The sequence below is a fragment of the Grammomys surdaster genome, unplaced genomic scaffold, assembly GCF_004785775.1.
Source record: "Grammomys surdaster isolate TR1022 unplaced genomic scaffold, NIH_TR_1.0 125808, whole genome shotgun sequence".
Lineage (NCBI taxonomy): Eukaryota > Metazoa > Chordata > Mammalia > Rodentia > Muridae > Grammomys > Grammomys surdaster.
Genome location: NW_021620639.1, coordinates 660,861 through 673,885, shown reverse-complemented (window position 1 = coordinate 673,885; position 13,025 = coordinate 660,861). Strand labels below are relative to the sequence as shown.

General features: G+C 37.8%; 1 protein-coding gene across 1 annotated transcript in view; it reads right to left on the bottom strand.

Annotated features, from left to right (window-relative positions):
- Positions 1-4,821: 4,821 nt before the first annotated feature.
- The window catches only part of Enah (ENAH actin regulator), a 114,802-nt gene continuing 106,598 nt past the window's right edge, over positions 4,822-13,025 (bottom strand). The window contains exons 14-16 of the mRNA XM_028789299.1: positions 8,675-8,753; positions 6,550-6,607; positions 4,822-6,067 (exon numbers count right to left, since the gene is read on the bottom strand). Coding sequence (XP_028645132.1) covers positions 6,030-6,067; positions 6,550-6,607; positions 8,675-8,753 — 175 coding nt within the window. The 3' untranslated portion in view covers positions 4,822-6,029. The remainder of the gene's footprint in view (positions 6,068-6,549; positions 6,608-8,674; positions 8,754-13,025) is intronic.

Below are 13,025 nucleotides of genomic sequence, written 5' to 3'. Positions count from 1 at the left end.
CTTCACACATACTATGCAATCCTACCATGACTGAGATGTATCCCAGAGCTAGAATCTCTGTGCACTTCTTTCCTTTGGGGTATCATTTCCTTTGTGACACCACCACTGGCTAACACCGTATCTACTGGCAACATCATTCACTGCCTATATTAGACACTTAATTTTTCTTTGAAGGAGTTTGTTATCTACTGCTAAAGAAATCTTCCTGGAATCAAAAGGGAACAGTTAAAACAGATTTACAGAATAAATGGAGATTGTCCCTGACAAACAGCTCTTTAATGAAGCACATGGATATTTCTAATTTTTATTAAAAGAGAAAGCCCTGTTCTCTCTCAGCTTAATTTATATTTAGAAAAGGCTGAATTTAGTCATGAACTCAATACTCTCCAGTTTCCTAATTCAAGTGAGTCAAGTACTCAGCTCCCTCTCAGCTCTTCCTTGGGTCCTGATCGAGGTCCTCCTTTATCCAGGAATCCTGGGGCTCTACACCAGAAACTTCTAGAAGCTCTTTCTTGGAATACCGGGTAAGCTTCAAACTAGGGTTCAGAGACTGATCTCTGGTTCAAACACTTAACCAAAGCTTCAGTTTCCATCTATTCTGCATGTTAGTGAGCAAGCACTGGAAACCCACAGGGGCTCAGGGGGTTTCTACAATAGAGCATCTAAACAGAAGGAAAAAGCCATTTCCCAAACCCTCTCCTCCTCACATGATCCGTATCTTTAGATTTCAAGATATAATCAATGATCGTAGAGAATTCTTTTTAGAGTCACAATGACCAAGTCACTTTTTCCCCTTTCACAGTGACTGTTGCTTTACAAATTAACACAGTTCACACTTCAACAATTTTCAAATTCACTTTATCTAAAAGTCCAATTTTCCTTATGTGAGGTGACTATTCATTAGTATAGTACTGATAGAAGGTCCGTCTGTAACCCTATTAATTTACTATATCATTTTACTTTCTTTTCCAATCAACTAATCAACCTTACGGTTTACATTTTGAATGTTTCATTGTTCCAATATTAAGATTAAAAAAAAAAAAAACAAAGAGGGCATGGGTAGAAAGCTAGCTAAATTGGAAAAGTGCCTCCATTGCAAGCACATGGTCACCAGTTAGATCCCAGAACCCATGCTGGGTGTGGTAGTACAAGCTAGTAAACCCAGCACCAAGAGGCAGAGACTAGAGGGCTCCTGAGGTGCACTGGCCAGCAGGTCTAGCTGAATTTGTGACCCTGTCTCAAAGGAGGTGGGTGGATGTCAAGGTTGAACACTGGTTTCTACATGCACACACTCACATTCTCCCACAAAGAGGCTTTAAAAAGAATCTTGGTACTTCAAAAACCATCAAGGTAAACTTAACAAAAGTTAAGTAACATAAGGGAACAAAACTTAGTCCACAGCCTATTTTGATGTTGGGATCAGAAAGACTATAACATATCCTCATCTTCAACCCCAAGAATATTTGGCATAAATAAATGGCTTAAGAGATTGCTAATTTTAGTTTCAAACAGGTGTATGCTTAACAAAAAACAATTTCTGTAAGTACATGTTCTCCAGGATCTTCACATAAAGTACTGACCAGAATAACTGTTTAGTCAGATTCCTTATGACAGTCTTTTTTTTTTTTTTTTAGTTTTTCCAGACAGGGTTTCTCTGTGTAGCCCTGGCTGTCCTGGAACTCATTCTGTAGACCAGGCTAGCCTCAAACTCAGAAATCTACCTGCCTCTGCCTCCCTAGTGCTGGGATTAAAGGCGTGCACCACCACTGCCCAGCGCCAGAATCCTTAAAATACAACAAGTTTTGACTTCAAAAAAAGGAACCGAATTTATAAAACAGTAAATGGCTCTCACCAAAGAGTCAGAGGTATCAACTCCAGTAAATTCTTAGGATCCTTTTGTGTTTCTCAGAGCTCTGTGGAGATGATCAGGTACCAATTCTATTAAAACAAAAGTGGCACTACCAGGAACGGTCTGAGTTTGGAAGTGAAAACTAGACTGTCTTTAGAAGTAGGTTCCTAGCGTGATAAAGGGACAGGCAACTCCTTTACACTCTGCATTTTTTGTTCATCTTACTTGAGTTCCTTCACCCTCTGCATTATAGGGTATCATTTTTATACTTAGGACCCATAGGATTTTACTGATTTGTTTTAGACAAAGTTTCTCTATGCATCCCAGCCTGACCTCAGATCCACAATCCTGTTTCTGTCTCCAGGACGCTGGATTACAGGCATGTCCATAGGATCAGAGACCATGGTAAAGGGCTTAAACAATTCTCACGGCGACAAGAAATTACACAGGTCCTGCAGCTCGCCTTTGCTAGCCCCGAATAATAAAAACACGAGTTCTTCATAGCATCACTGAAAAGATGGGGAAAAGCTAAGACATAGTAATTTTAGCCAGGCAAACAGAAAAGCTTAGCACTTGCTGCTTAATTCATTTTTGAATTTAAGTGACTTTAATTTATAGATAAAGCAGGAGTGTAAGTTAGGACAAAAAGAAAAATCAGCTGGCATTTTCACAAGAGTGGGCAACATAATGGTTGCAAATGCAAATTAGTGCCAGGAACAGGAAGTACTTGAGATAGAGGCTGGGGTCTGGTAAAGAGGAGAAAAATACACACACACACACACACACACACACACAACTGTTGTACTTCTAATGAAGACATTATAGTTTGAAAATGAAACTTTATAATAGATAAAGGTGCTGAGGCTTATACACATAAAGCTAACTTAAAGAGATCATTGTAGATGGTACAGACTGCTACATTTAAAGTTAATTACTTGGCAATATCCCTTAATAAGCAAATTACATAAAGAAAAAATGAACTGTGTAAATGAGGTGAAATGTATATGTATGATTGTATTATAGAACAAAAAAATGGAATAAAGCACTTTTTACCATCTTGACTACAAAAGACAACTTGTTAAGTTGTGCTGAGAGACTGTAAGACAGAGGAGCACACAGCGCTTTCTGCAAAACAAAAGGTAGCTACATCATTACATGTTCCCTTTGCGTTATTTACTATTCCTGACCTGGATGAACTCTTTAAAGAACAGTGACATGCGTGACGTTTACACTGTAACCAGTGAAGCCTTGGGCTTTGTAAGGTGCTGGCTTCACGCCCAGTGTCACTTGGTTGAGAATTAACACATTACTTCAGAAGGTCTTCTAAGTGTCACAGACAGGAAACATGGATAGACTGTAATTTTATTTCAATCACACAATGAATTAGCGTGTAGGAGATTTAAATGGAACAGTTATGGTAGAAACAGCAGAGAACTTAAAACCTAAACAGGAAACACGCCTGCAGCATGAGAATTGAACATTCATCAGTGTTTCATCTTTAGTTCTGATTGACACATTATGCTTGTAAATTTTTAAACAGGCTTTGAGATCATGGTTACTATTCTGAAGAGATTTCAGCACCACACTAAAGTTTGTACATTCAATTTGTTTGCTATTGACTTGCTAGCCATTCACAGAGTGTATTGTAGAGTTGTCGCAGGTCAGATCACAGTGTTGAGGAGAGCGGTGCCTTCCTGTCATCAGAGAGGATCCCTAAACTGTGCTCAGCTGAAGACGTTCAACACACAGAAGCAAGAACTCATCATCACAATAAGGTTCCAAGGAACAGTTTTAGGAAAATAACTCAAGCTTGTTTCCCATTGTAGTCACTGAAATCTCTAACGATGACATGACTGTCCTGTATGACAGTGGGTGTGTAGAAGAATCCATTTAAGCTTCTAGGGAGAAGCACATTTAGTCATGTGGGATAACATACTATCATGGAGGATACAGATACAGCATGAGTCAACATCGGCGCTTTTTTTTTTTTTGGTCATTTTACAGACATTGTGTTAAATATAAGACCAAGGCACAAAACGTTCAGTACGTAAGCCAGCTTCTTCTAGGACTTAGCGTCTGACTTTACATTTTGTCTCACTTTGGACCAGTACTCTACCTACTACAGACTACTTAAACTTTAGCAACAAAATGAAAAGTGATGTCTGATCAGATTTGTAAGGGATGTACACATTTACATGATCAAAGTAGTTGCATAATCAAACGTTCAACAGTAAATGAGATGCCTACTTCTTTTAGAGAACAGTGTACACGCTTGCTGCATCTTTAATGCCTTTACTATTACTGCAAGACAACGAATAATGGGTAGGAAAAGAGCCACAGAGTTGAATTATGATCGCTCATCTCTTACACTCTAATCTAAAGATGAAGTTTCTACAGAAACTCCCAACAAAGCCCCTCAATTCAAATGTCTACGCAGTGGTGTTCATTGCAAACTGCAGTATTTAGAAAAGAACTCTCATCAAGCTTTGCTTACAGCTAGAAAGCAAAGGAAAAGTGGATTGTTTCTTCTATTTTTTTAGTAGAAGTTTTGATAACAAAGATTCCAAAGCAAATATGGCACATTAATAACTCAGGCATAAATCATGATGGAGAGCTTGGAGAAATTTTGATTTCCTAGATTTTCCCGAAAGCAAACATTACAACATATAGAATTTCTCCCTTATTTTAATCTTGCCAATTATAAATTTCCATCAAGGGGTGGAACATATCTATCACACGTGTGCACACACAGAGACAGACACACACACTCAGGGTGTAACAGCATCAGACATTTCCTACCACTGAAGCCTCACTTTAGTTTGATTAAAAGAAAACTGCAGAACTCATTGGTTTCCTTTACCTAGTGATTTCTGTGACCCTGGTTGCTGCCATTATTGATATTTCTTGTATTTTAGCACAACAAAGGTCAAGAGCAGCTTCAAAGTCAGAAGCATGTACCCAAATACCTGCAGCACTGTGGGGGACCTAGTGATAATAACAGCCAAATTCAGTGATCAAACTTTTTGAGTTCCACAGTGTAATTCATGTGAAGCTCAGAACCATGTTTCAGACCATTGAAATTACTAGTTAAAATAGCTGAAGACATGATGTAAAAGATTAAGTTCTTGGTTTTGTTAACATGTTTACTGATTAAAGTCACAAAATATTTCTCATTATAATTCATGCAGATAATTGAGAAAAAAAAGATAGTGCAGAAATTAACTTTAAATAAAAAAATTATTCCTTCCCTTCCTCCCACTTCCCTATACATTCTACAAAATATTTTCCCTGGGACTAGGCCTTGAAAAGGCCACTACATATTAGTGTGACATGCATTATTGTCTGTAATTAAAAAAAGCTAACTTTGTGGTGATTGCAATTACATTATAAAAATGTCCACATGCATATGTCTAAAAAAGGTTGAAAACCTACAGTAAATCTATAATAGAATGTTTTACATTTGATCACTGTTTGTTATATAGAAGTTATAGATTTGGTAAAGCATTGTAACAATTTAGGAAGGCATCTAAATCTTTACTTTCTGGACAAGCTTTATGTTTTAAACTACAAAATTGCATGAAGGCTAACCCGAGAGAGTTCCTATCATTCTAAAATCCCTCAAGTGGGACTAAGTATTTTAGGACCTTTCTTATAAATACCACCCTTTGAAAGCACATACAATTCCGTTTGTTCCATACTTTATGATCTTAACTGTTCACAGAATATCAAATATGATAGGAAGACAAACCTGAGAGAAACATGTACAATGCAACAGCAGAACTTACTAAATCAAATTCTTCATCAGCGCCCTCTGGAAAAAAGCCTCTTAAGCCTTTCTCATCTTTATTTTAGCAATGGATTATGGAAAACGTGCAGACTCATCCAGACATGAAAATATTTCAATGCACGGTGATCTTGCCTGACGGATTTAGTACTGCTAAGGGAACTCAAATACAATTCTCCATCCTGTGGTAAAGGTCAGAATAGAAGCAGCACACTGGAGGGGACAGCTGATTGCCAGAGTCACTATGTCTGAAGGCTTTCAGAGGTTGGCGGTTTTTCCCTCCTGTGTATCCATTTTCTTCTTACAGCTTAAAAGTTTTGGGGGTTGTTAACAGTTGTTTGTAGGAATTTTTGTTTTTCTCCAGATTCAAGTCCTGTCCCTCCTTAGTTTGCTTCTTTATGCAGTGTTCGACTTGCTCAGTTCCTGCCTGATTGCTACAACAGGGAAGAAACAGTTTTCAAGGTCAATACACCAGAAGGGAGACACAGATGCTCGAGTCATTCCTGAGAATCTTCAAGGTTGTGTTCAAACTCCCTCACAAAAATATATAGAATTTAAATCTTCACCATATAGATCTTTAATCCATAAAGACACTAATCACACATGGCTATATTCACTTACCCCCTCCCTTGTAGAATGAAGACAAAAGCACCAGTTCTCTGGGCTCCAAAACAAGGGCAGTGCAGTGAAATGGACGGTAGAGAGATTTACCTCAGAGAAAAATCTGCCTGATTGGTATTCCACCAAATTCTACACTTCACACTTAGAAATCTGTTTATTTTCATTCTCACAAATACCTCCAATCGTAAGAAAATAGCAGCATTCCAACACCCTAAGCAAAGTCTAGACCCCAGCAGGAGTGAGTGTAAAGCCATTTTTATAGCCGACTACAGGGAGCCATGTGCCAGGTACTCACCATCAATAAGCTCCTCCTTCAGCTTTGCTAGTTCTTTTCTCATTTCATCTAAAATGTCCTGAAGTATCAAGAGAAAACACCAGGAAACAAAACAAAAACAAAGTGATGCCTAAGAAGTTTCTTGTTCAGATAAATGTTAAGAGAACATCACAACATACAGTTCTTCTATGTGTATGTGCCTAGGAGTCTTGGATATTATTCTACAAGTGCAAGGCCCCAACTCCCTCTTGTACGGCAAACCCTTATTTGGTAGAACTCATCTATAGGCCAGGCTAGGTGGCCAGTGAGCCGAGGACACTATATGCTTGACCCTGGCTTCCTGGGCTCCAGGGGTCAAGCTCAGATCCTTATGCTCATCCACAAGTGAGCACACTGCTGCTGATCTCCTCAGAGTCCCTACACCCTGACACTTGATTCCACAGTTCCAATTCTATTTCTTAGAATAGAACTGGCCTTGGTAAATTCTGTTTACATTATTTCTTCCTTACCCATCTTTGCTTATTCTGGCCTATTAAGATATGAGATAGAAAGACTAGAACTTTAACAGCCAGCTCTGTCATTCAGAGAAGTATAATTCTGATGCCTGTAATGCTCAGTCCTCTGGCAGCTTCCTGAGAGGTGATACACACAAAAGTTTCAAGGAAGAGGTGACTGGACTCTTGGTAAATCTGTCACCACACTTGAAGCATAGCAACTTTTTAGCACCACAGCTGCCAAGCCCTACTTCAAGTACCTAACAGAGCAGGCACCAGCCACACATAGCTGCTGAGCTCTTAAAATGAAGTTAGTCTGAAATGAGATGGATTGTGAGTGCAAATCATGCAACAGATTTCAGACTTAACATTAAAAAATAGTGTGGGGGCTGCTGGTTCTTACAGAGGACCCAGATTTACTTCCAGATAGCTGCCCGCAATCCTCTGAACTTAGTTCTAGGGGATCTGATGCTCCCTTCTGGCCTCTGAGAGCAGAAATAATTCACTAAATGAAACAATTCATTAAAATATCAGACCACTGAGCATATATTTAACTTATGTGTATCACATGTGTGCCTGGTGCCTGAAACTGGATGGCTGTAAGAGACTATGTGGGTGTTGGGAAGTGGATCTGGGTCTTCTGTCATAGCATCAGATGGTCTTAACTACAGAGCCATCTCTCTAGCCTCACCTGTTCTTTTTTTCTTTTTTTTTTTTTTTAATGAGACTGTCATTGTGTGTTTGTGTGTGTGTGATGCTGTGTCTTCCATCAAGAATGGTAGGTTTAGGGCTGGAGAGATGGCTCAGTGGTTAAGAGTGCTGACTCCTCTTCCAGAAGTCCTGAGTTCAATTCCCAGTAACCACATGGTGGCTCACAACCATCTGTAATGGGATCTGATGCCCTCTTCTGGTGTGTCTGAAGATAGTGACAGTGTACTCATATAAATAAAATAAATAAATCTTAAAAAAAAAAAGGAATTGTAGGTTTAATTGTAGACTTAAATTTAAGAGGACAATGACTGGTGAAAAACAACAGCTACCTTTGGAGGAATTACTCTTTAAGTTGTATGAGCGCTATGCTGTTCACTTCAGGAAGAATTTAAATTCTCTTCTAAAATTCATTAAAGAAAAAGCTTTTCATGTATGAATGAGGTCAATGACTATTAATCTGTTAAAATTCCTTTACTTTTGCACCAATCTATTGTTATAAATCACTTCATATTCAATCGCTGGTCAGAAGTCAAAGCTTTACTTCCCAAACTGCTTCTTAGAAATCTTAAGTGTGTGAGGATGACCATTCCCTACATCCTTGCCAGAATCACATTTGTTCAGACTTGTCTGGTCTGGTTTTGCTAATATGCTAACAAAAGGTAGAAGCCCACTGATATTATAATTGCAAGCCCTGCCCTTACATTTAAGCTATGCTTTCTCCTGCTGCTAGAATTTAAAGGGAGCTCAATGAACCAGAAAGGAGCGGAGATGCACCATATGGACAACTATGGCCACGGCTTAGTTTATCTAAAATATCTGTGCCTGTGTGAACTTTCAGAGTACTCCCAGGACCCATGTGGAATTATAGGAGTAAGGTTCCCTATCCCCTCCCTGCTCCCCACCCCGAAAAAGTTTAAAGAAAGCTAAAACTGAGTACCCACCTGCTTCAGCCTGTCATAGTCAAGTCCTTCTGTCTGGACTCCATTGGCACTAGGCTGTGATGAAGGTGTGGATTTGGGTCTGTACAAAAGAAATTTCCAGGACAGATAAATTATATTTATAACATTTAATGAGCTTGTAAGTAACTATAAATTTGCCATCTCAAAGCCAGATTTAAATTCATTTCTTAAGCACATTTTGTCAAAATGTCAGGAATGATTGGAACAGGCAGCAGAAAATGTCTTTTACTTTCTCAATTTAATCATCTATATTAAAAGGGGACAAGGGAGACAATATGGTGAAATTCCTTTATGAAGAGAGAAAACAGCACTCCCTGGTACCAGAGGACACACAGCATGCTGACCATAGACACGACAAAGCGACCAGTTGAAACCCTCAAGGCCCATACAACACAGTAATGTTTGCTGCTTCTGAAATACTATATTATATATTAAATATCAAGCAGATCAATAAAGGAAAAGCTCTACTGTCTTAAATATTTAACACAGATCAGCTTGTAAGTTCTGAGCCTCATTTTTTTAGGAAGAAATAATTTCATAAGCCTAATTTCTTAGCCTGTTTGCTTCCATTTTAAGTATTTAGATAAAAAGCTGAAAACTGACTATTGGGTTAGAAGCATACTCTCATATCTAATTGACTCTAACTTCCCTCTGCTTTGAAGAGGAAGAAAATGGAATAAAAACAAAAAATGAGAAATTCTAAGACAGAAGCTGTCTGCCAATTACAATTGAACTTTCAAAAATGTAGCTTCTATTAAAATTTTTACACAGTAAAATAAGTGCTAGGGATTAGGCATATTTGATAAGTTCCAACACCAAATCAATCAGTCACAGTTCCCCCTTCAATCCTGGAAATAAGAGAAAATTCTCAGTAGGAAACCTAAAACTTCAGTCGTTCACGTCTTCATTTTCTGGTTTAGAACAATAACCATTCTATAAACCAATAGTCAATCATATCAATTTTGCAGAGTACTAATGTTAGAAATGTGTCTGAAGCAAGATCCAACACGTGTAAACTGGCTATAAAATTGTATTTCATAATCCATATAAGATGTAATACTTCAAACCCAAAGGCACTGTTCATGAAGATGAAATGCTTAATTTGCTTTAATATCAAAACATATTACTGCTTAAAAAGCTTATTATGAAACAAGGTATCTGCTTATACAGTAACTTCCAAAAACTTGGTTTAGTAAATCCTGAGGATTTATATAAAGAACTGCCTACTTAACTGTAGTCATTTATGATTCCAGATCCAGTCTACTGTGTAGTTAGGTGCAGTAAATATTTTTAAGGGTTGGGATACTGCATTTTATACTTGTTAATTATTTCTGCTTTCCAGAATTCAATTATTAATAACCTGCTTTTATTTTTCACATTTGAGGTCAGTTAGTGATTTTTTCCCCCTAAGATAAATAATGAATATTTCTGACATTCAAACAAACAGGTACAATCTGCTACTTAATGAAGAAATTTGCTATTGTATATAAACATATCTGTATTTATTAAACAATCTAAAATGTTAATAAACAACTGTGCAAACATGCAATTAAAAAAATTAATTCATGCTACCATGCAATCCATCACCACCACCACCACCATGAGAACTGACTCAAGGGGGGAACTTTTCATACTGAAGGAAAGAAGCAATCACCACTTTTTTCTTTCTTTTTTTTTTTTTTTGGTTTTTTGAGACAGGTTTTCTCTGTGTAGCCCTGGCTGTCCTGGAACTCAGAAATCCACCTGCCTATGCCTCCCAAGTGCTGGGATTAAAGGCGTGCACCACCACTGCCCAGCTTCTTTTTTCTTTTTAAAAAAATGTACATTATTCTGGCACCAGGTGTGAGTAGCAGTAATGCGATTTAGATGATTTTGTTGTAAGGTACTGTTTGTTTTTCTATGTTCCAGCAGATTTTCCTAATAAACCTTTTGTTCAGAACAATTAGCCTACCTCAAAGAGACAAATAAAAAGCCTGGACATTTATGGAAAATTAACTAGTCAGTAAAATAAATCTGCCAAATATTTTGGTTGCCAGTGGGATAAAAAAAATTTTAGCAAATAAGAATCTGATCGGAGTCCAATTACAGACATAGATAGCCTCTCTATAGACTACTTAATTCATGTTTTTAGTAAATGTTCATAAAAAAGGATGTGTATTACCTGATGTGGATTAAAAAACTATAATGTTAATTTCTTTCTTTCTTTCTTTCTTTCTTTCTTTCTTTCTTTCTTTCTTTTTTTGAACATATCTCTCTATGTAGCCCTGGATGTCTTGAGACTCTCTATATAGCTCAGGCTGGCCTCAAACTCACAGAGATCCTGGTTTTGCCTCCAGTGTGCTAGGACTATGCCACTGTGCCTGTTAATATATTTCTAATAAAATACACATATTTCAGCGGTTTATGTGTTCAATCATTTATCTGAGATGAGGTCTCACTATGTAGTCCTGGATACCCTTACTTCATAACCCTGCTTCAGTATCCTGAGGGTTGAGATTACAGGTATATGTTCCCATGTTCCTTTATATGTCTGTTACTTTTAACTTATGAGTTTTCACTTTAACTGTGAATAACCTGAGTTTATTAGATGTTTAAATACGTGGGTTTTCTTTCTTTCTTTCTTTCTTTCTTTCTTTCTTTCTTTCTTTCTTTCTTTCTTTCTTTTTTTCCCCTTTTCTTTCCTTTTTTCTTTTATTCTTGGTTTTTCAATACAGGGTTTCTTGCTGTCCTGAAACTCATTCTGTAGACTAGGCTGGCCTCAAACTCACAGAGATCCACCTGTCTGTGCCTCCTGAGTGCTGGGATTAAAGGCATGCACCAGTATCACCTGGCTACACATTTTTTGTTGTTTTTTGTTTTTAGCTTTAAGAGAGCATTACCTAGACATCTGCCTATAAAATAATTATACCACAATATTTAACTTCCTATTCTTTCAAATTAATTCTGCAAATAGCTGAAAAGTATCTGCAGACTTTTAAAAATTTGCCCTTTTTCAGTTAAGAAAGAAATTGGTGATTGATACTGCTCGCCAGCCTTTTAGAGGTGTTGGGGGCAATGCTAATGATGGAACCTAAGCTGTAGGTGTGCTAAGGACCTGACCTTCTCCCATACCTGTATGTTTAATACCTCAAGGTTTGAGTTGATCTAGAAACAATATACTCAGGATGTCAGATACAAAACTGTTAAAGACACTCATTTCACTACATCAAGGAAACAGAGATTGTACTCTAAGCAGCTTTACCTATGGCTACAATTCTATCCTGTGTTCTAGCAAAATAAGCACAGGACCTTAAATTCCATTTTTAAAAAGCCTTGTCACATAATCATGATGAGAACAGCCTTAAAAGAAAATGCTAAAACTCCCAACTAGACAATGTAAGAGATGATTTTTACTCTTCATTCCAGCACTTCTGAATCCAACTATCAAACGATAGCAGGGTTCTACTTTAAGTGTCAAACTTCTTCTAAAACAGAAAACCTCAATCCTCCTAAATGTCTCCCTTGTGGTGATTACCAATCCAGGTAGAAAAAGCTCAGCCCTATCCTGGACATGTTATTGAAAAGTCTGAAATCACAAAGTCACAGCAGGATGATACCTGTGTAATGAATCATAGGACCTGTTGTCAAAAACAATCTGATTTTTCCTTGGAGAATCCCGTCTATGAAGGGGAAAAACCATTTAAAGGGTATACAAGAGAACTTGAAAAAATAATTCCCATCAGATGTTACTGATTTATAGTTATATAGCAAGCAAAACAAAAAGTGTTAATTATCCTTGAAATATCTATTTTACCAAATTTAAAAGGCCATTCTAAAACTAATTCATATGAGGACACAATGGCCACTTCTGCAGGCAGCAGCTACCTACTTACCAGGTATAAAAAAGCAAGCAGACAATCCAATCTGATAACTAGTGAAGCAACAGACTAACTAGTCAGTCATGTGAATAACATGTTCTCCCATTGTGAAAATCAGTAGATTTTTAATGAAAACCACAGCACATTCCAACATGGTATACCACTCATCTTAAGACATCTTTATCAGGATGTTCTTGCCCTATATAGAACTCAGACACTATCTGTTCCTTCTTTCACGCAGGCCAGACTGGCTCAGACTCAGTGTAAGTGAGGATGAGCTTGACCTGTCTCCTGTGCCAACCCCAGTCCCTGTCCTCAGGACTTCGATTATAGGCACATGACACCATGTCCGGCTCACACAGGGCTTTGTGCATGTTAGGTAAACATTCTACCAACTGAGCCACACCTCCAATTTGCCTTTCCTTTTCCGTGTGTGTGTGTGTGTGTGTGTGTGTGTGTGTGTGTGTGTGTGTGTG